The following is a 21,204-nucleotide window of genomic DNA, read 5'->3' as shown; positions in this document are numbered from 1 at the left end:
ACGAGCATTTTTGGCCAAGTTATGACCATTTTTGTAGTTATGCAAATGAGGCTTGCAAAAGTCCAACTGGGCGTGTTGAAAAGTAAAAGTACAACTGGGCGTGTATTATGTGCGTACATCGGGGCGTTTTTAATACTTTTACTAGCTGGGCGTTCTGACGAGAAGTATCATCCACTTCTCTTCAGAACGCCCAGCTTCTGGCAGTGCAGATCTGTGACGTCACTCACAGGTCCTGCATCGTGTCGGACGAGCGAGGACACATCGGCACCAGAGGCTACAGATGATTCTGCAGCAGCATCGGCGTTTGCAGGTAAGTAGCTACATCGACTTACCTGCTAACGCCGATGCTGCTGCAGAATCAACTGAAGCCTCTGGTGCCGATGTGGCCGACACGATGCAGGACCTGTGAGTGACGTCACAGATCTGCACTGCCAGAAGCTGGGCGTTCTGAAGAGAAGTGGATGATACTTCTCATCAGAACACCCAGCTAGTAAAAGTATTAAAAACGCCCCGATGTACGCACACAATACACGCCCACTTGGACTTTTACTTTTAAACACGCCCAGTTGTACTTTTGCAAGCCTCATTTGCATAACTACAAAAATGGTCATAACTTGGCCAAAAATGCTCGTTTTTTAAAAATAAAAACGTTACTGTAATCTACATTGCAGCGCCTATCTGCTGCAATAGCAGATAGGGGCTGCAAAATCTGGTGACAGAGCCTCTTTAATTTAACATCTACATCCGTGACATATATCAAGTAATAACTGTGAAATATAATTGACAAATGTATTGGGTAAAATACAGCCAAGTATTAAATATTCAAGCATCTGTATAGGGCCAATGCCTTGAGGTAAAATACCATTATGAGGATTTACGCCTGAATTTAATCCATGCTTCCAGTTCAATTGACCTCAACATTCCAACAATGCAATAATTCATTGACTCTGATCATTTATAGCTTAACGCAGTCACATTTATGAGAGTCCATCAATAATGGATTTACATAACAATTTATATTACAATAATCCGCTGCTCCACGTATAATACGAGGAAATATTGTATTCCTTACCACAGCTGCTAAGACATTCCAGAGACTTACAAGAACCTAAATGGACGACGCACGTATAATTATAGGAAATTACATATTAGGATAATGCTGCAATTTTCATACAGTGGCTCATTTATGAACACGCGAGGCTTCCAGCATAAAAAGTCCCCGAAATTGTATGTTTGTCTTGCCACAGGAATTCGCCTCTGAGGATTAATGCTCCTTCTTACTAATAAAGGTCCCATCCTCATTGACCTTGCGCGAGAATAAGGTGAACATTACTTTTTTTATCTAAGGTGTCTTAGAGTCTGCTATGGTTACAAGATCCAATGTAACTGTGTAGAGGAGTATTCCTAAGACTGTCATTGATATACAGTAGCCTACAGAGGCGTAGCTAGGTTTACCTGCAGCGGGGTAAAGGGAATATATGGAAATTATTTTATTCTGATTTTATATCAGTAAGGGATAGGAGTAAGGTTTAATAACGTTAATAATAGTGCTCCTAGAGAGTAATAGTGCCCCCTTTTGTGCTTCCTAAACTGTAATGCCACCCTCTGTGCCCACACCCAGTAGTAATGTCCCTCTTTCTGCCTCCATACAGTAGTAATGTTTCTCCTTTTTGCCCCTCCTAAAAACATGGATACAATTGAGTGCAGGGGGAACTGGACCAAGATCCCGATTCTGCGGCCGGTGTCCCCTCCTGCCCCCCTAGCTACACACCTGTTATTATGCTAAGACAATATACATGTATGTGTACTATCATGTTTAGAAGGACCTGTCCACTATTGGTGGATTCAATAATGATTCCAGGAAAGCTGGAAGTTAACCCTCTATATGATGATCGGATTAACACTAGATAATTTGAGGTACAGTCTAAGAGATTCCCAGGCCTTTATTCTTGACCCTCTCTTGGGGGTTTGGACCCCACCACAGTAGAATCTCTAGGTTGTGGTCCTCAGAGAAGCTTCCGATCAGTGATGGTTGCAGACAAAGGACATAGTCTGATGAAGGCAATAAAGTCAACCTACAGGTGTAGGGTATGGTACCAGGGGGCAGACAAAAACGTAGTTGGAGAACGGAGGCATAAGTCTAGCCAAGAGAGAAAGCGGAGTGGATGAGATGAGGCAGGAACTAGAGACGAAGCTAGATGTCAGGAAGACCAGAATAATGACAAAGGAACAGGGAATGGACAGAAATGACCAAGGACACTAAGTCAACAATATCCTATCCAGCCACAGAGCTCCCGATGACCTCATCAGATATGCACGGTCGTTGAGCGTTGCTTTGATATGGCCAGGGTGAATTAGTGGGGAGGCGAAGACTTGGCAGTGACTGGGAGAGACGGTATCATATTGCCATTGAGATGCCTACCAAAAACAGGAGGAGAGAGGAGAGAGGCTGTGCTGGAGCGGGGTGAGAAGAGCAACAAATTTCTCCATTTCCATCTTTTGCCACCATGGGGCAGCAGCAGTAAAGGTTTTTGTACCGGATAGACCTGGTATGAGGAATTTGAGTGTATTTCATATATTCCCACTAAAAGGCGTAAACAGTAGGGACTGCCCACTTCCAGGAATATGTGAACTTTGCGGATCCTGGGCCAACTGAAGAACAAGGCAGTGTCGGACTGGGGGCACCGGACACACTAGATCCGATTGGTCTGAGAGCCAACCCTCCAGTTATATCAAAAACTATTTACTTCATACACTTTGCTGTTATGAATCCACATACATTTTGTTTGGGGTGAAATAACCCAAAGTGAGGGGTTGTCCTCTGCTGAACCTCATGTTATAGCCTTTTTGTCACAACCTGGGTCCATCAGAAGATCTTCTTGTAGGCGATTCTAACCATTGCACAGGGGTGGCATTAAATGACTCTTCCACCAGGAGCTGATTCCCACTACAACCATCTAGTGATCAGTACTTAGTGGGTGCCTAAAGTAAAGTGTTGCTGCAGGATGGATAGAGATGTCTGGCATCGCAGGCGCAAGTCGCGCTGTCGCTTGATTAATCAGTATACACAGCTGTCTGGCCAATCACAACACATGTCCTCTAGGCCAATCAAAGTCCACGAGCACCTGGTCAATCAGAGCGATGGGCACTACAGGGATATTCAGTGTGCTCAGGATGAAAATATTAACATCATAAACCAATAATATCCAGGCTTAAAAAAAATAGACACAAAGTGCAAATTTATTTCACATAAAACAGTTTCTCTTTATTAAAAAATACAATACGTATAAATGCAATAAGTTACACCAAAAGACAAACAAGATAAAAACATGAAATCACCCTGGGGTGATATCCACCCACAAAACCACATTAGTAAATAGTCACTGAGTGTATACAGATATCATCAAATTCATAGGTAGTGCCAGAGCCCCTGGGAATCCCTTAGACTCCGCACCCTAGTCTACCCTGCACCAAGCCAACTGTGGTTTTCCATCATCTCAGGTGAGCACATGTAACAATTTATAGATATAATCTGTATAAAAACCTAAAAAACGTTATAAATACATTTCATTGCTGCGTCACAGCTTGTATTATAACTCAGGGCTGGATTCTCAATTCTTCTGGTCGTCATTGGAAACAGTCGACAAGCTTGATGTCAGACACACCCCAAAATAGCTTAGTTGGGCTCCTATTAATGCATGGGCACAGTTAATTTTTACATGCACCAGATTACTGTACAGACTGTACAGTGTCTGGCGTAATGACTATACCTCCCAGAGTGGAATCAGCACCTAGTTTATATGGGAACTGCACTATTCATGCTACAATTGATTGTCTCACATATACTGTAGGTTTATTGAGATATATATATAGATATATATATATATATATATATATATATATAAACGGCTAAATTACTCAGGTGACCTTAGTGTTTTATTGTGTAATATAGCGCTGTCCCCTCTGGCGAGGAAGATAATAATTAAAATACATGATCCAACTTTGACTGCAGCTGTCACTAATCTTCGCAGCAGCCAGTAATGACTTTTTTGTTTGACTCACTGCGCCCTCTAGTGGTCACAAAATAGAATCTGGCATTTTGCAGTGATGTCACTTCAGAGAAAGGCAGCTGCTAAAAAATCCCTGAGTCTTGCAGTTAGTTAGCGGAGCAGCATGTCATCCCACCTACAGTACAGCCTTCCTGACCATCTGCAACAAGGCTCCCCATCAATGACTTGCATATGTCACTCAGCTCCAGCCGCAATCCTCCAAAGGACCTAGAAGATTCCTCAGAAGAAGAAGCTGGGCATGTCTTTCTACCCTGACGGGGTCACTTCACAATGCTCTTAGCTATTCTTGTATCACTTTAAGGTAGTATTGCCTGCTCCCAAGTACCCACCATCCAGATATGGAAGACCTATTTGAAATGCCTGGTGAGAACTCATCACTTAATGAGACTTTCGCATGGAACAATACAAGTTCAATATCTAATAACCACACTGATACCAATGGGACTTTACCTATTGACTTTACCAGGGCTATGCTCCTTGGATTCACTCTTGGAGCCTTCATTAGTGTTGCTATAGTGGGCAACATTATGGTCATCATCTCTGTGGTCACCAACAGGCAGCTGAGGATCCCAACTAACTACTTGATAGTCAACTTGGCCATTGCTGACTTGTTTCTGAGCACCACGGTGCTACCCTTCTCTGCTACTCTTGAGATTGCCAACTACTGGGTCTTTGGGAGAATATTTTGTGATGTCTGGGCTGCCATGGATGTCTTATGCTGTACAGCATCCATTTTCAGTCTTTGTGCCATTTCTATTGACAGGTACATTGGGGTACGTTATTCTCTTCAGTATCCCACCATAGTGACCAGGAAAAGGGTACTACTAGCTCTGCTGGGAGTCTGGATCCTGTCCATAGTGATCTCCATTGGACCATTACTAGGGTGGAAACAGCAGACTGTTACTGATGAGGCGGTCTGTGATATAACCACAGAACCTTTTTATGCCATATTTTCATCCTTGACTTCTTTCTATATCCCATTGATTGTCATCCTAGTGATGTATTGCAGAGTCTATGTGGTGGCCAAGAGGATCACTAAAAACCTAGAAGCAGGTGTCATGAAAGAAAGAATGGACTCCAAAGAGCTGACTCTGAGAATTCACTGCAGGAACATGAATGATGGATCTCCAAACAGCAAAAGTAATAACCAACAGCCTCGCAGCTCCTTAGCTCTGAAAATACTCAAGTTCTCCAGGGAGAAGAAGGCAGCCAAGACTCTGGGGATTGTGGTGGGCTTGTTCATCTTATGCTGGTTACCGTTCTTCACAGCGTTACCTCTAGGTAAGTTCCTTTGCTAATTTTTCACCCAATAATTATTAGTATTAGTGAGAAGACTTGATTTCAGAAATATCTACAATGTTATTCATTTGTGTATTAAAAACTTACCTCTTATAAATATCTTGTATGTAATTTGGTCATTTAGCATTTTGGTAATAAGGATTTTGAGATAATAAATGATTATCATGTTCTGGAATCATCTGTGGGGTCAAATAACTCCTTGAGCCAAATGACCGGATATAATACTTGTCAAATTGATGACTGGCTTTAATTGACTGCTTGACTGTCCTTAAGTATTAAGAGACATCTCCAAGAAACGGAGAGTATTTTTCCAAAAGATTTAGACCATTTCTCGAGAACATTCAGAACATTCCTCAAGGACATTGTGACAATCAATTTACAATATTGGGGTACTCTCCCACGATAATAGAAGATTTATTTATAAACTATTTGAGAACATTAGAAGTAGTCTTCAATGAAAGCAGGGGAACCTCTATAAGATGTTGGGAGTACTCTTCCAGGATCTTCTGGAGATCATTTAAGGCATGACAAGGTCCTTTTCAGTATATTTAATGCTTGATTCGAGGAGGACTTCTCAAGAATTTTTAAGTACCTATAAAAGATATTAAGAGTAGCATTCCAAGAGTTTTTGAGTACTCGACACTGAGAGCATCCTAGAATCTTTGTAGACAATTTTAGGAAAATATTTTGGTTCTGTCCATGTTCTCCTGTAGCTGCTATTGGCTAACGATTAACTGACCTTTGTAGAGATTTGCAGAGAGCAATGCCCCTTGTTTTTGATCAGTTCCAGACATACGGTCTGGAAATATTCTCCTCACATTTACCAAATAAAGGTAGAAGTTCAGATGTCATGCATTCTAAATGCTTACGTACAAGAGTATTTCTAGAGAAAGCTTCCCATCATTTTTGATGCAGAGTTCCGGGACATCATGCAACACAAAGTCCACTCAGTACATAGAAATGTGTATTTGGTGACGAATGTATTACTCATGTCCTGGGAGTTGTAGTTTTGCAACAACTGGAGAGCCACAGGTTGGCGATTACTGGTCTAAATTTTCACATGGACAGCAGGACTCTTGAAACTTAAATCCCAGTGTCCATCAGGATATGCTAGAACTTCTAATTTCACAACAGATGGAGAGCCACAGGTTAAAGACCATGGTTATAGATAGTTATGGAGTGCCGAAGTTACTCCAATGGTTGGGGATGACAGAACAGTCACGTGGGTCACGGATGGATTGAGTTGCAGTTGACCCCTTCTGCAGTAAATTGCAATGTCCCATCCTCCATAATGTCCCAATCTGGAGAAGAAAAATCCCTAGACATTTTGGCTCAGGATAAGCAAGTGACCGGCTCCTTATACCTGTCCTCTAAGGGGTCAGTCTTGGGCTCTAGTTTGAAGTCCTGGTAGGACCTGAAGCAAACGACATTTTCCTAGCCATATCTTCTGGGTCTCCATAGGGATTTTAGATTATCCCTATATTCTGGGGTCTTGAAGGGTAATTGCTAATGTACATTAATCTTAACTAATCTTTTGATCAACTTTCCTTAACACTCACTGACACTTAAGGCCCTTTTACACGGGTCAATTATCGGGCAAACGCTCATTCATATAACGCTCGTTGCCGATAATTGCCTTGTGTAAACAGGGCAGCGATCAGCAGATGAACGAGCAAATGCTTGATCATCTGCTCATCGTATAATTTTAAAAATGAAAAATATCATCGTTGTCGGCAGCACATCTCCCTCGCTACCGACATGATAATAATGTATGGGGACGAACAATCGGAGTAACGAGCGCTCGTCCCCACACTGGCTTGTGAAAGGAGCAAACGAGCGCCGATCAACGAGCTGTCTCGTTGATCGTCACTTGTTTACATGGCCCAGGACAGGCCGTGTAAGAGGACCTTTAAGCCGGCCATGCACATTAGATAGCTGCCAGCTGAATGCTCTTTCGGCCATCTTCTATCTCTCCCTACTTCCCCATAAACATCCATGCTTGTATCGGACACACATTCATGTTTATCTCAATAGGCAGAGGGAAATAATATTCCACCAGCCACTTTTGGCAGTGGCTTATTTCCCATGGAAACAAGTGAAATCCAACAAGCCCAATCCCTATTTCCCCTGATGTCCACCATCAAGGGTCTATCAGACAGCCCCTATACACATTAGGTTACCAGCCAAAAATACATCTCATCTTACGATAGATTAGCGAATATTTACATGCAGCGATCTTTCGATCAATAGATATTTTTTTGCATCGTACTTATATAATTTAATACACTTATAAAATCAAATTTCCATTTAATGATTTTCCCAAAACATGCAAAATCTTTAGCATATACAATCACTTCTAGCTATAATCACATGGATCATCGCAGGAGCACATTCACACACTGGGACGGTCGTCGTGGTGGCTTCATACAGTCACTATGCTACCCTAAGATAGGGAAAGGAAGATATTTTTTTTAATTGAAAAGCGAATTAAGTTTCAGTTTGACAATTTTAAGATGTTCTTTGGGTGATGGCAACTTTATGGACCGAATGTAGGGAATTAGGAAGGTAAATTTAGTGATCTATGGGTTCATGAAGTTTAAATCAAAGTCTTACTTTTCTGTATTCTATTTCTATTTGTTCTGTTCCTGTAGAGCAGTTTTAGTTATGGATTATCATGGTCTGGAAACAAAACAATTCTGGTCTTCAGGTGGACACCATCAACAATTGATTTAGCTCTTGCTGACAGTTTCCCTTTCTAAAGCAATGCTCCTGCTGTCACTGGAAGGGTGAGGGTATGTTCACATGCGGCAGATTTGTTGCAGAAATTTCTGCAACTGGAAAACCATTGCATACCTTTGAATGGGGTAGTTTCTGCAACGTGTGCATGAATTTCGGCAAACCTTATTTCATTAAAATCGTGTGACTATCCATATACTACACGTCATCAACAGCTTGTGACATGGAGAAGGCTAACTGGCTGGCTTCCTGATGGTCTGCTCAAATTTTACTGAAAGTGGGCGGCCTTAAATACTGTAGTACGTGCCCTGCAAAACCACAAAATAATAAAAAGAAATAATTAAAGAGGCCATATGAATTTAGAAAAAAGGGTATTTTTTTTTCACAGAAACAGTGCCACTCTTGTCCATGGGCTGTGTCTAGTATTGCAGCTCAGCCCCATTCAAGAGAATGCTGCAATACCAGATACAACCTGAGGATAATAATGGCGCTATTTCTAGAAGAGGAAAAAAAATACTATATTTTCTATTGTCTGGGAGCCCCTTTATTATTTGTGACACTCCTGGATCTCCACAGCAGCAGCCTAGCTTACCAAGCTGTGGCTACTTTTGATTACAATTACTCAATCACTTATTAAGGAGTCTGAATAATTACTGGAGTTCCCCTTTAATAGTTTATAAAAGCCATTTATAAGTCAATATCAAAAGCCTGCACAGAATTAAAGACAAGGCCATATTTAGCTGGATCACCACTCAGTGTTATGTCCCAGTCACGGACAATCCCTTTAACCCTTTCACTGCCAAGGATGCATGTAATACATCATGACTTTAAACGCTTTGCCCCTATTACCAATGAGAGAGAATACGTCACATTTAGGGGTTTCTTTCTTTTTTTCCCACTACAGGGACGAGAACAGGAGCAGTTACAAATGTTATCACTCCCCCCGCCCTCTGCCCCCTGCCCCTTTAAGACCATTTGCTGACTCTGGACTCGGATATTTATCGGCATCTGGAACATGGAGATTTTCGGTGTCTTCAGTTATGGGGATTATGTGAAGATCTAAACATGTAGACATAAGTGTCATGGATGAACGCTGCACATCTTCAACTTTTATCTTTGGGAGGTGTTGTGTGTCTCAGGCTGTGCTTGGGTCAGACTTTTAGCCACAAACATGACTTTTTATGCATTTGTTATGCAACTTTATGCTTTGTGTTAAAATTGAATGAAGGCGCCCATGAGTGTAAAGTGCTGGGTGGCATTTCTGCAATGTGTATGATGTCTTCTTTCAAAAATATATTTTTCTATATTTATATATATATGCATGGGGGTATAATATGATTTTCTATTTGATAATTCAGCTTTTATTTGTGTATGTCAGAAGTGAAAATTGTCGTGGCAGCGAAAGGGTTAACTGAATTCCGACTCCCACGCACTTCTGGCATTTTACTAATTGTTGCAATGACAGCAAAGAACACATTAAGCAAAAGATCAATTTGTAAAATTAATTGTCCACCAAGCTGACGGTGAATTCAATTCCAGCCACTGCTTATTAACTCATTAAGTGCTAGAATGTCAGATTATTAGATGTGCTGCCATTGGTAGTGTGTGAATATGCCCTGAGCCCTTGGATGTATATAAAAGAGAGGGGCCATATGCCAGGTATGTTTTAGATACTGGCGAACCCCTAGGATTCCAAACTAATTCCAGAGGCGTTACTATCTGCGGTGTGAAAAGTGAAGACATATTAATCATATCATAGAAGCTTCTAGAATTAATATACAAAATATCCAAATCAAGTTCCAGTTCTTTTTTCTATTTGTAAGCATGAGATCCTCTGGAGTAAACAGAATAAGTTACTTTTTTGCCAGATACAGAAAAAGTGTTACAGGCATGAACTTCAGCTTATGAACTTTCTCTGACTCAGAAATAATTTTTGTTTCAGCACATACATTACTTAAAGGGGTTCTGGGGTTTTATTTAACTCCTTAAATGAGGGCTTCAATTCAAATTCAGTCTGCCTGCAGCCACCACTAGAGGGCGCTTAGTATATATGGATTTATACTGATCCTAATAAACTCAAGTATTCAGTGAGCTCCCCCTAGGGGTGGCGCTTTTTATGCTTTTCTACTATAGGAACCAGACTAATCCATGCCTACCCTCAGACACAGCTTCTGAAATCAACACATGAGAATGAGTGAAACTGCAGTTAGATCTTCTCCAGCTTCTTCCAGGGTCTGTAATACTACATGGCCCCTGCAGCATGGGGAAGGGGATTCAGAATAATCGGGGGTGCCATATTTTCCTTTAGCATTGGGACCTTCCCTTCATAGTGCATGTTTCTGTTCACCATCTTTCTGATTTTTGACAGATGTCCTACAACCTGGTGACCTCAAGGAATACAATAATGAAACGTCAGAATTTTTGTAGGTTTTGATAGGTTCCTAAGGATCAGATAGTGTTACTACTGGCATATGACCAGACCTTTGGATTAACTGGTTGAGAATGGCCCACACTATATATATTGTGGGGGTTCAAGCCTGTGGCCCGGCCCGTCAGAGACTTCCAGGGACGCTGCAGAGAAGACGGTTTTCTCTGTAGACACATACACAGGGCTCAATGAGCGCTGTGTATAGAATAGAGGTCGCTGTCTTTATTGTTCCTGACGGTCATGTGACTGGCCACATGATCGCCAGGATGCTGGCAGTAGGATGCTGCTGCTGTGTACAACTAGACCCAGCACAACCCTATCTGTGACAATAGTTACTGATTACCCCTGCCGTGCATCGCCGGTTACAGTGGAAAAGTATAGTATACAAAAATGTAAATGAAATTATAAAGTCCCCAAAGGTCTTTTCTGACCTTTAAAGGGTAACTAAATGTTCAACAAACTTTTGACATGTCATAGTGACATGTCAGAAGTTTAGATTGGTGGGGGTCCGAGCACTGAGAGCCCCACCAATCGCTCGAATTTAGCAGCTGAAGTCCTCGTGTGAGCACTCAGCCGCTTAGTTTCTGTTCGGTTTTTTCCGGAAATCAATGGATCGGAGTACGGGCTCAATAGAAAGTCTATGAGCCCGTACTCCAATACATCGGCTTTCCAGAAAAAGCCGAACAGAAACTAAGTGGCTGAGTGCTCACACGAGCGCTTTCACCGCTTCGTTTTAGCGATTGGTGGGGGTCTCAGTGCTCGGATCCCCACCAATCAAAACTTCTGACATGTCACTATGTTTAGTTACCCTTTAAGAGAGAGACCATAATAATAAAAAAATGAAAGTAAAAAAAAACCAAAAAGAAACAATACGATCCAATTATCCTAAAATAGACATGTAATATATCAAAATTTATGGTAGACAATGACGATCACAAATAAAAAGTCTATTTTAGGGTAACACTATATTATTACCCAACAAAAAAATTGCTAAAAAGTAAAAAAGCTATTTTGTTTCACTATTTTTTTATTAAACCATAAGCCTAAAAATGCTAAAAAAAAAGCAAAAAAATATATGTATAAAAATAATAAGAAAGGAAACCTGCGTTGATCACGAAAAAACATTGCATAAACCACGCAGCTAACCCAACAAATAAAAAATGTTATAGCCGTCGTTTCACTAACGCATGCTAAAATGTACTAAAGGGAGCCTGGTCCTGAACCGGTTAATGGGTTACTGCGGATATGTTTTATATGCCAGATAATCCCACGCAGCTTAGAATTGTATAATTAAAAATTGCTTCAATTAAAACAAAACTGTCCGGATTTCAGCTAAGTAAATAAACAAACTAGAAATAAATACACAGAGATAAATCCGGGGTAAGGCTTTACTTTAATAAGCCAAGAGGTGACATGAATCTTTCCTTGTGATTCATTACTTGAGCAAAAATAGATGTAAATGTTTGCCATCCTAATGTACCAGTACTTGCAGTGGGAAAAATGTGCCAACATACTAAAGAGATTAGACAACTTGAGGAAATAAGTGTTAACTCATAACTGACCAATGAGACCAGTCCGCAGAATGCAGGCTGCTGTTTTTGGCCATCTGTATTTTATCAATGCAATGCTAACACAGACTGTTAGGATCTGGGGCTCCCCTGCTGGTTGTGGTTGGAACTTTCCAGTTTGTTATGGGTTTGTAATAAAGCGTACCTATCAGTGTTTTTGCAGAAATCAGTAGCACATGGGAATATATATAATTTTGTGATATTATAAGTGAAAAGCGGCATCTTCCTCTCCCTCCAGCAGTTTGTAGATCCCCTCTTTAGTTACCATACAATCCTTTAGAGGAAAACAATAAATAGTAGACAGGGAGGAGGGGGATGCAGCTGCAGTTTCTGACTTAAAGAAGCTCTGTCACCAGATTTTGCAACCCCTATCTGCTATTGCAGCAGATCGGCGCTGCAATGTAGATTACAGTAACGTTTTTATTTTTTAAAAAACGAGCATTTTTGGCCAAGTTATGACCATTTTTGTATTTATGCAAATGAGGCTTGCAAAAGTCCAAGTGGGCGTGTTTAAAGTAAAAGTTCAAGTGAGCGTGTATTGTGTGCGTACATCGGGGCGTTTTTACTACTTTTACTAGCTGGGCGTTCTGATGAGAAGTATCATCCACTTCTCTTCAGAACGCCCAGCTTCTGGCAGTGCAGACACAGCCGTGTTCTCGAGAGATCACGCTGTGTCGTCACTCACAGGTCCTGCATCGTGTCGGATGAGCGAGGACACATCGGCACGAGAGGCTACAGTTGATTCTGCAGCAGCATCGGCGTTTGCAGGTAAGTCGATGTAGCTACTTACCTGCAAACGCTGATGCTGCTGCAGAATCAACTGTAGCCTCTGGTGCCGATGTGGCCGACACGATGCAGGACCTGTGAGTGACGTCACAGCGTGATCTGGCAGAAGCTGGGCGTTCTGAAGAGAAGTGGATGATACTTCTCGTCAGAACGCCCAGCTAGTAAAAGTAGTAAAAACGCCCGATGTACGCACATAATACACGCCCAGTTGGACTTTTACTTTAAACACACCCACTTGGACTTTTGCAAGCCTCATTTGCATAACTACAAAAATGGCCATAACTTGGCCAAAAATGCTCGTTTTTTAAAAATAAAAACGTTACTGTAATCTACATTGCAGTGCCTATCTGCTGCAATAGCAGATAGGGGTTGCAAAATCTGGTGACAGAGCCTCTTTAATGTTTCAGTGAAGAAGGAGGAGAGGGGAGAGCGAGCAGCAGTGGTTAGATATCTGATTGAGCACACAGCATAGATCTCACAACACATCAGGTGCTAAAATCCATCATGGTCCCAAATTTAATAAAAGAAGAATCGGGCTTGTTGGATTTTAACATGCCTAAGCCAAATTTTCTCCAAGGGATAAGCGCTTCCTGAAATGTTTGTCAGCAGCTTATCATCCTCTCACTATTGAAATAGACATGCAAGGTCAGCTGATCCAAACGTGCTTGTTTTTTAGGAAATCAGAAGAGATAGCTGTCCAGCCGACAGCTATCTCATGTGTATGGCCAGCTATAATTTCCCACCTTTGGAACAAATTTTTTTTTTTTATTACTATAATGTATCTAAAATAAAAAAAATTAAGCAACCTTGCATCAAGTTTTGATTGAAAATATCCTGACATTTTGTGTCTACAGCTCCTATGCAGATCTATGTACCTCTATGGTTACAGACTACAAACCAATCCGGTGTAATCTGATCCTGCAATCATATTACCTTCCATCTGTCCCCTACTTCTTGCTAAATAATACAAAATGTATGTTACCAAGAAGACAGAGGGATCAGACTGCACAAAGCTTGTTTGTAGTCTGTTGCTATGGAGACACATAGGAGCTATATACACCAAACAGTAGCAAATTTTTAGTAAAACTATTTGCAAAGTTGCCACAGTTAAAGTGGTTGTCCCAGAATCGACAATTATCACCTATCCACAAGATAGGAGATAATTCTCTAATTACTGGGGGCCATTCCGCTGGGACCACGTACCTCATCACTGCTCCCCCTGCAGTGAAGAGGAGCTTGAAATGCTCGACCGTCACTCCATTCAATGTCCTCTTTACTGCGGTCGAGCAGTGAGGAGGAACAGGGGTTTCAGGACCCCCGTTCTTGCGATCAGTGGAGTTCCAAGCAGTGGGGACCCCAGCGATCAGAAAATGATCATCTATCCTCTGGATAGGTGATTATTGCCGATTCTAGGAAAACCTCTTCCATTTGGAACACTACAAATTTGTTCATAGGTAACACTTAAAAATCTTCACGCAACAATCAGTGGGTGCCATATCTACCCTGCTGACTCCAGACTGTCTGCTTTAATGTACCAGTTATCATAGTCTATTTTTGAAAATTAACCCCTTAGTGACCACTAATACGCCTTTTTACGTGATGCACTAATGGGCTTTAGGCTAGGCTGACGCCTTTTCACGTCAGCCTAGTCTAAGTCCTGCACGGGTCTCCCGTGCAGGCAGGAGCCGGGGCTCTGCTGTCTGATGACAGCTGAGCTCCTGCTCCAACGCCCGCGATCGAAGTTTACTTCGATCGCGGCCGTTTAACCCGTTAAATGCCGCCGTCAATAGCAACCGCGGCATTTAACTTTGTTTACAGAGGGAGTGCGCTCCCTCTGTCACCCATCGGCGGCCCGCGAATGCAATCGCGGGTCTCCGATGGGGTGTCATGGCAGCCGGGGGACTGATAAAAGCCCCCAGGTCTGCCCTGGACATATGCCTGTTAGGACGCGCCGGAGGCACGTCCTAACAGATTGCCTGTCAGATTTACACTGACAGGCAATAATGCTCTGGTATACGAAGTATACCAGAGCATTATAGCAGCGATCGGAACATCGCACAGTAAAGTCCCCTAGTGGGACTAATAAAATCAGTCATCAAAGTGAAATAAAGATTATTAATAAAAAGTACAGTAAAAAAATAAATAAAATAATTTTTTTCCATAAAAAGTGGTTTTATTTAGTAAAAGTGTAAAAAAAAAAAAAAAGTAAACATATGTGGTATCGCCGCGACCGTAATGACTCCATTAATAAAGTTAATATGTAATTTAAACCGCAAAGTGAACACCGTAAAAAAAAAACGCAAAAAACTATGGCGAAATTGCAATTTTTTTCCATTGCCCCCCAAAAAAGTCATAATAAAAATGAATCAATAAGTCCCATGTACCCCAAAACAGTACCATTCAAAACTACGTCTTGTCCCGCAGAAAACAAGCCCAAAAAATCACTACATTGATGGAAAAATAAAAAAGTTACGGCTCTTGGAAAGCGACGATGCAAAAACAAATAATTTTAGTTCAAAAGTGTTTTTATTGTGCAAAAGTCGTAAAACATAAAAAAAACCTCCACATATGTGGTATCGCCGTAATCGTACCGACCCATAGAATAAAGGTAACATGTTATTTACGTCGCATAGTGAACGGCGTCAATTTAAAAACGCATAGAACAATGGCGGAATTTCAGTTTTTTTTTATAATCCCCCCCAAAAAGGTTAATAAAAGTTAATATAAAAATTATATGTACCCAAAAATGGTGCTATTAAAAAGCTCAACTAATCCCGCAAAAAACAAGTCCTCATACAGCTATGTAGACGAAAAAATAAAAACGTTATAGCTCTTTGAATGCGACGATAGAAAAACGAATAAAATAGCTTGGTCATTAAGGCCTAAAATGGGCTGGTCACTAAGGGGTTAAAATCACGTATCCAAATATGGCAATTATTAAACAAAGAACAAGTTCTCTGAATATAAAAAAAAATTGTGTCATACATAAATCATCTTTTTTCTCTAACCGCAATCAACTGTCTTAATTAGATGAAGGATTCACTATAATAATCATAGGTACATAGACCTAGAATGGCAACATCGCCACCTAGAGGAACAGACCATAAAGTACAACACTTGTCTGAAATCTCATGTTGGAAACTTTTGTGTCAGAAAAAGACTAAATTATTAGAAGGATTCAAGAGAATAGGCTTAATGACTAAACTGAAAAATACACTTACAATCCTTCGAGGTACAAAAGTCCCTTTCGACAGGCAAAATATCTGTTTTCTAATTATCTATTTTTATCTTGCATCTATATTCTATCTCATATCACCTATTCATCTGTCTCTCTATATCTGTCTTTCTGTAGACTAATTTTTGGGCCAAATTTCTGATTCATTGACCATTGATTGATTGATTAATTCATACAGTATATAAATGTAAATATTTTTACCAATATGTATATTTATTTAATATCTATATATGTTTCTATTTATCTCATATCTATCTATCTATCTATCTATCTATCTATCTATCTATCTATCTATTATCTCATATCTATCTATCTATCTAATCTATCTATCATCTATACCATATCTGTCTATCTATCTATCTATCTATCTATCTATCTATCTATCTATCTATCTATCTATCTATCTATCTATCTATCTATCTATCTATCTATCTATCTATCTATCTATCTATCTATCTATCTATCCATCTCTATCTCATATCTATCTCATATCTATCTATCTATCTATCTATCTCGTATCTATCTATCTATCTATCTATCTATCTATCTCATATCTATCTATCTATCTATCTATCTATCTATCTATCTCCTATCTATCTATCTATCTATCTATCTCATATCTATCTATCTATCTATCTATCTATCTCGTATCTATCTATCTATCTATCTATCTATCTATCTATCTATCTATCCATCTCTATCTCATATCTATCTCATATCTATCTATCTATCTCGTATCTATCTATCTATCTATCTATCTATCTATCTATCTATCTATCTATCTCATATCTATCTCATATCTATCTATCTATCTATCTAATCTATCTACCTCCCATATCTATCTATCTATCTATCTATCTATTATCTCATATCTATCTATCTCGTATCTATCTATCTATCTATCTATCTATCTATCTATCTCATATCTATCTATCTCATATCTATCTATCTCATATCTATCTATCTATCTATCTATCTATCTATCTATCTATCTATCTATCTATCTATCTATCTATCTATCTATCTCATATCTATCTATCTCATATCTATCTATCTATCTATCTATCTATCTATCTATCTATCTATCTATCTATCTATCTATCTATCTATCTATCTATCTCGTATCTCGTATCTCGTATCTATCTATCTATCTCATATCTATCTATCTATCTATCTATCTATGTGTTTTTTCAGTAAACAGATTTAAATACCTGTTGTGTCACTTTCTGGGATATTTTTACATTTCCAATTTTGTCTTTTTCTCAAGCCAATAAACATTTCAGGACAAAAACACTTTGGAGCCTGCTGTGTGTCTTTCTCAATCCTGCAAAAGTTTCAGATCCAGCTGTTTACCAGACACACAAACATGTCAGCATTAGGTTAGGGCTCCACAGTGAAACTATATTGGTGCAGTAAAATTGCTGTAAAGTCTTATGCACACGACTGAAAGTCTTCATGCACACGACCGTAGTGGTGTGCACGGGCCGTGATATGCGGATCCGGCGGCCACAGAGTGTCACCCGCGGCCGTCCGTAAATCGCGGGCCGTGCACATGGCCGCGTGCATTAATTTCTATGAGCCTGGACCACAAAACACGGCCGTAATAAGACATGTCCTATCTTTTTGCGGTCCAGGCTCCTGGGCAATGCACGGACCGTGGAAACCACAGTTGTGTACATGGACCGCAGATTTACAGGTGAATTGCGGCCGCAAAAATACGGGCCGGGTACTCCAGTGCGGGAGCTGTTCTTACAGAGTGGTTTTCTGTCCTGGGTCATATAGGCAAGTCCCAAGCAGGGACCCCCCCCCCCCTCTATAATATCCATATGCCTAAATAGGGCATAGGGAAAGGTGTTGTCTTTATGAGACAACCCCTAAAAGTTGGTGTATCAATCTAATAACGTATAGAGGTCCCTCATGTGGATTCACAAAGTCTAAATCTCAAACTTGGTGAATCAATTTGCTTATTTCAAAGGGCACCATGACATTTTTAACAGGGGGGGGTTCCAAATTTGTTAGTGCCCAAGATGGAAACTGCTGTATTATATAAATTGTATTAGTAGAGAGTATTCTAGCGGTCTAAATTTCTTTAAGGGTAATACCTAATATTTTTTGTGGTCGGGATTAGTGAATGCAAATTCATGGTGCTTTAAGGTTGTCTTTTGTTTATACGTAATATACCTGGAGGTCTTGGATGGTTTAGGGGGTTAACTCCTAATATTCTTGGTAGTTTAGGATGACAAAGGGGTTAATGGTTTTATCTGTGTTGGTCTAGGGCAATAAAGGGTGGAAGTGTACATATGTACAAGAGGTTTTAGCAGCTCCCATACAAAAGCTATACGATAGGATCCTTCAACAGCAATGTAAGGTATATCAGCAGCTCTCGATACCCAATAACCTTGAGTAGGGTCTCGATTTACCTAGAATCTCAAAAATAAGTTGGAAAATGGAATAGTAACTAATATTCTGTTGTTTATTTCATCCCAGGTTCAATCTTCAAAGCGTTGGAGCCACCATTAACAGTCCACAAAGTGACCTTCTGGCTTGGATATTTCAACAGCTGCCTCAATCCAGTCATTTACCCTTGTTCTAGTAAGGAGTTTAAGAGAGCCTTCATACGTATCCTGAGATGTCATTGGGGAGTAAGGAGACAATCTGCTATACGGAGAACCCAGCTTCGCCATCGGACTAGTAGCACCTACACCCATTCAAGGAAAGAATCCATGGATGACAGGGCCTTTATGAATGGCAGCCAGAAGACAGTGTTGTCCGTTGCTCATAGTCCAGGATATATGAGAAAAATTCCTCGAAGGGAGAGCACCGGTCAAGACTGGAAACCTTCCTATATTCCAGTGGCTTCAGATCAAAGGCAGATGGGAGAACACAAGGAGCAGGACAGAACAAACAATATCTTCACTTTCCCAAGTCCTTTGGACAGTAATGTTCACGGCACAGGCTCCATAGCTACCTGAGATCTTCTTGAAGGACTATAGATCAAATATGTGTTTCAAGTATTGGTCCTGTAACTTCGCATGGACTGATAGGGACATACTATCGTCCGAGGTTTGTTGGATGTCTTAAAACAGGACATATAAGTGAAAGTAAGACGATGGTGAATAGTGGCTGAACAAGGTAGATGGTTACATTTTGCCAAAACCCAAGGGGCTGATTGAGGTACAAGAAGAGAACTTTTTGGAATACTGCAGAAAATGCTTTCTATGTGCAGTGTAACTTACAGCCAGTAGTTGGCGCCGTCTTGACCGTCTGTTGTGTTCTTTCTGATGGACTCTGCATAAAGCAGTATATACAAGGGCAGCTGCTTTGTCTTTGATCTATGTACACTATGTAACTTCTATATGATTGACAGACCTGTGTGCTAAAATTACTCAAGTGGATCATTCACAATGGGTTATTAAAACATGGCTACTTAGCCTAATTTCGTTTAACGGTACATATATATTTTAAGGTTGCCATTGTTAGTCCCACTGTTCAGGTTGTATTCAGCTAAGGAGATAACAGTCATAACAACAAGTAATTGTGATGTTACCTTAACCCCTTGGGGACACGGCCAATTTTTGTTTTTTCATTTTTGTTTTCCATCTTCGCATTCCAAGAGCCATAACTTTTTAATTTTTTCATCGACAAAGCCATATTCCGCCAGAGTTTTTGTGGTTTGTTTTTACGGCGTTCACTGTGCGGTAAAACCTACATGTTAACTTTATTCTGTGGGTCAATACAAATACGGCGATACCAAATTTATAGAGTTTTTTTTAAATCTTTTACTACTTTTACAAAGTAGAAACACTTTTCATCACGGCAATACCAATTATTTTAACTTTTTTATTACTTATATATTATTTGTGAAAAATGGTAAAGTTTTTTTTTACATTGTTATTTTATTTTTTGCATTTATTAAAACTTTTTGTTTACTTTTTCTTATAGTCCCCCTAGAGGACTTTACCATGTGATCATTAGATCTTTTATCAGTGCTCTACTATTGAGCCTTGCCTCGGGCAAGACTGAAAATGAGGGCACTGATGGCCGACCTGGAGGCCTTCTATAGACCTCTGACTGCCATGGCAACCAATTGTCTCTCTTCTATTTCATTGCGGGGGGAAGGCGATCAGGGGACAGAATTGCTCAGATGCAGCGGTTGCTATTGACCGTGGCATCTGAGGGGTTAAACAGCATATCCTAGCAGTAAACCTTCAATGTTTAAGACTTTATAACCGTGTGCATTTACACAAAGTGATCACGATTTGGCATTTTGCTTCCGTTTACGAAGACTCCTGTTTACACCCATAAGTGGGATAATAACCTCCATCATTGAATTTACAAATGTCCAATCTCATGCATGAGGAACCTTTATTTTATGGCGGTTCCTGCATTTAACCTACTAACAAGAATTGATCATTGCTACATTTGGTATTTTTCGTTGACTATAATTAATAATCGTCTATTATAGATTATATTGCAAAAATAAGACGTTTCCCTGTACGTTTCACATATACAAAAACTTTAGCTCCCCTCCCCCTTCTTCCGCAGAGCTCCTATTACCCTTAGTAGATGTACAATAAGGAAATGGAGCGGAACAAACTTGCAAGGGTTAATTAGTGCCCCCCCCCCCCCCTCAGTGTTCAATGGATCGCTTAGCTATTATTTTATCTAAATATGAATTGTGTCCCTTATATTATAATTACATCTAAATATCCATAAACTCCTGAAATTCCAATACAATAAAATCACCAGTAACTATAAATCTTTTATATCCTCAGTGTTAAACGTTCCCCTCAGCCATTTCTTAGTTCTACCTGTTACCGTCACAGGTGAACAACAACCAATATGGCCGCCATTGTAGATCCCACAGGGGTTGTCCCATTTCCATATTCCTGAATTACATATCTGACTAGTTATACAGTAATACATGTCTAGCTACAATATGGCCGCATAGCTAAGCAGATATATATATATATATACATATATATATATGACCAAGGGAGAAAGTACCATAGACGAGGCGGACTATGTGGATACTATGGGGCTCCTAAGAGAGGGAGCCGAGGCCCAGATTGTCCCTACAGG

General features: G+C 40.2%; 1 protein-coding gene across 1 annotated transcript; it reads left to right on the top strand.

The window, feature by feature from the left end:
- Positions 1 to 4,265: 4,265 nt before the first annotated feature.
- Positions 4,266 to 19,934, top strand: ADRA1B (adrenoceptor alpha 1B). Its single transcript, XM_075859873.1, has 2 exons — positions 4,266 to 5,351; positions 18,610 to 19,934. Exons 1-2 carry the CDS (start codon positions 4,409 to 4,411, stop codon positions 19,092 to 19,094), a joined length of 1,428 nt encoding a protein of 475 aa, XP_075715988.1. The 5' UTR covers positions 4,266 to 4,408; the 3' UTR covers positions 19,095 to 19,934.
- Positions 19,935 to 21,204: the final 1,270 nt, after the last annotated feature.

Source organism: Rhinoderma darwinii, chromosome 3, assembly GCF_050947455.1.
Source record: "Rhinoderma darwinii isolate aRhiDar2 chromosome 3, aRhiDar2.hap1, whole genome shotgun sequence".
NCBI classification, from domain to species: domain Eukaryota; kingdom Metazoa; phylum Chordata; class Amphibia; order Anura; family Rhinodermatidae; genus Rhinoderma; species Rhinoderma darwinii.
This window is presented reverse-complemented; position numbering and strand designations above follow the sequence as displayed.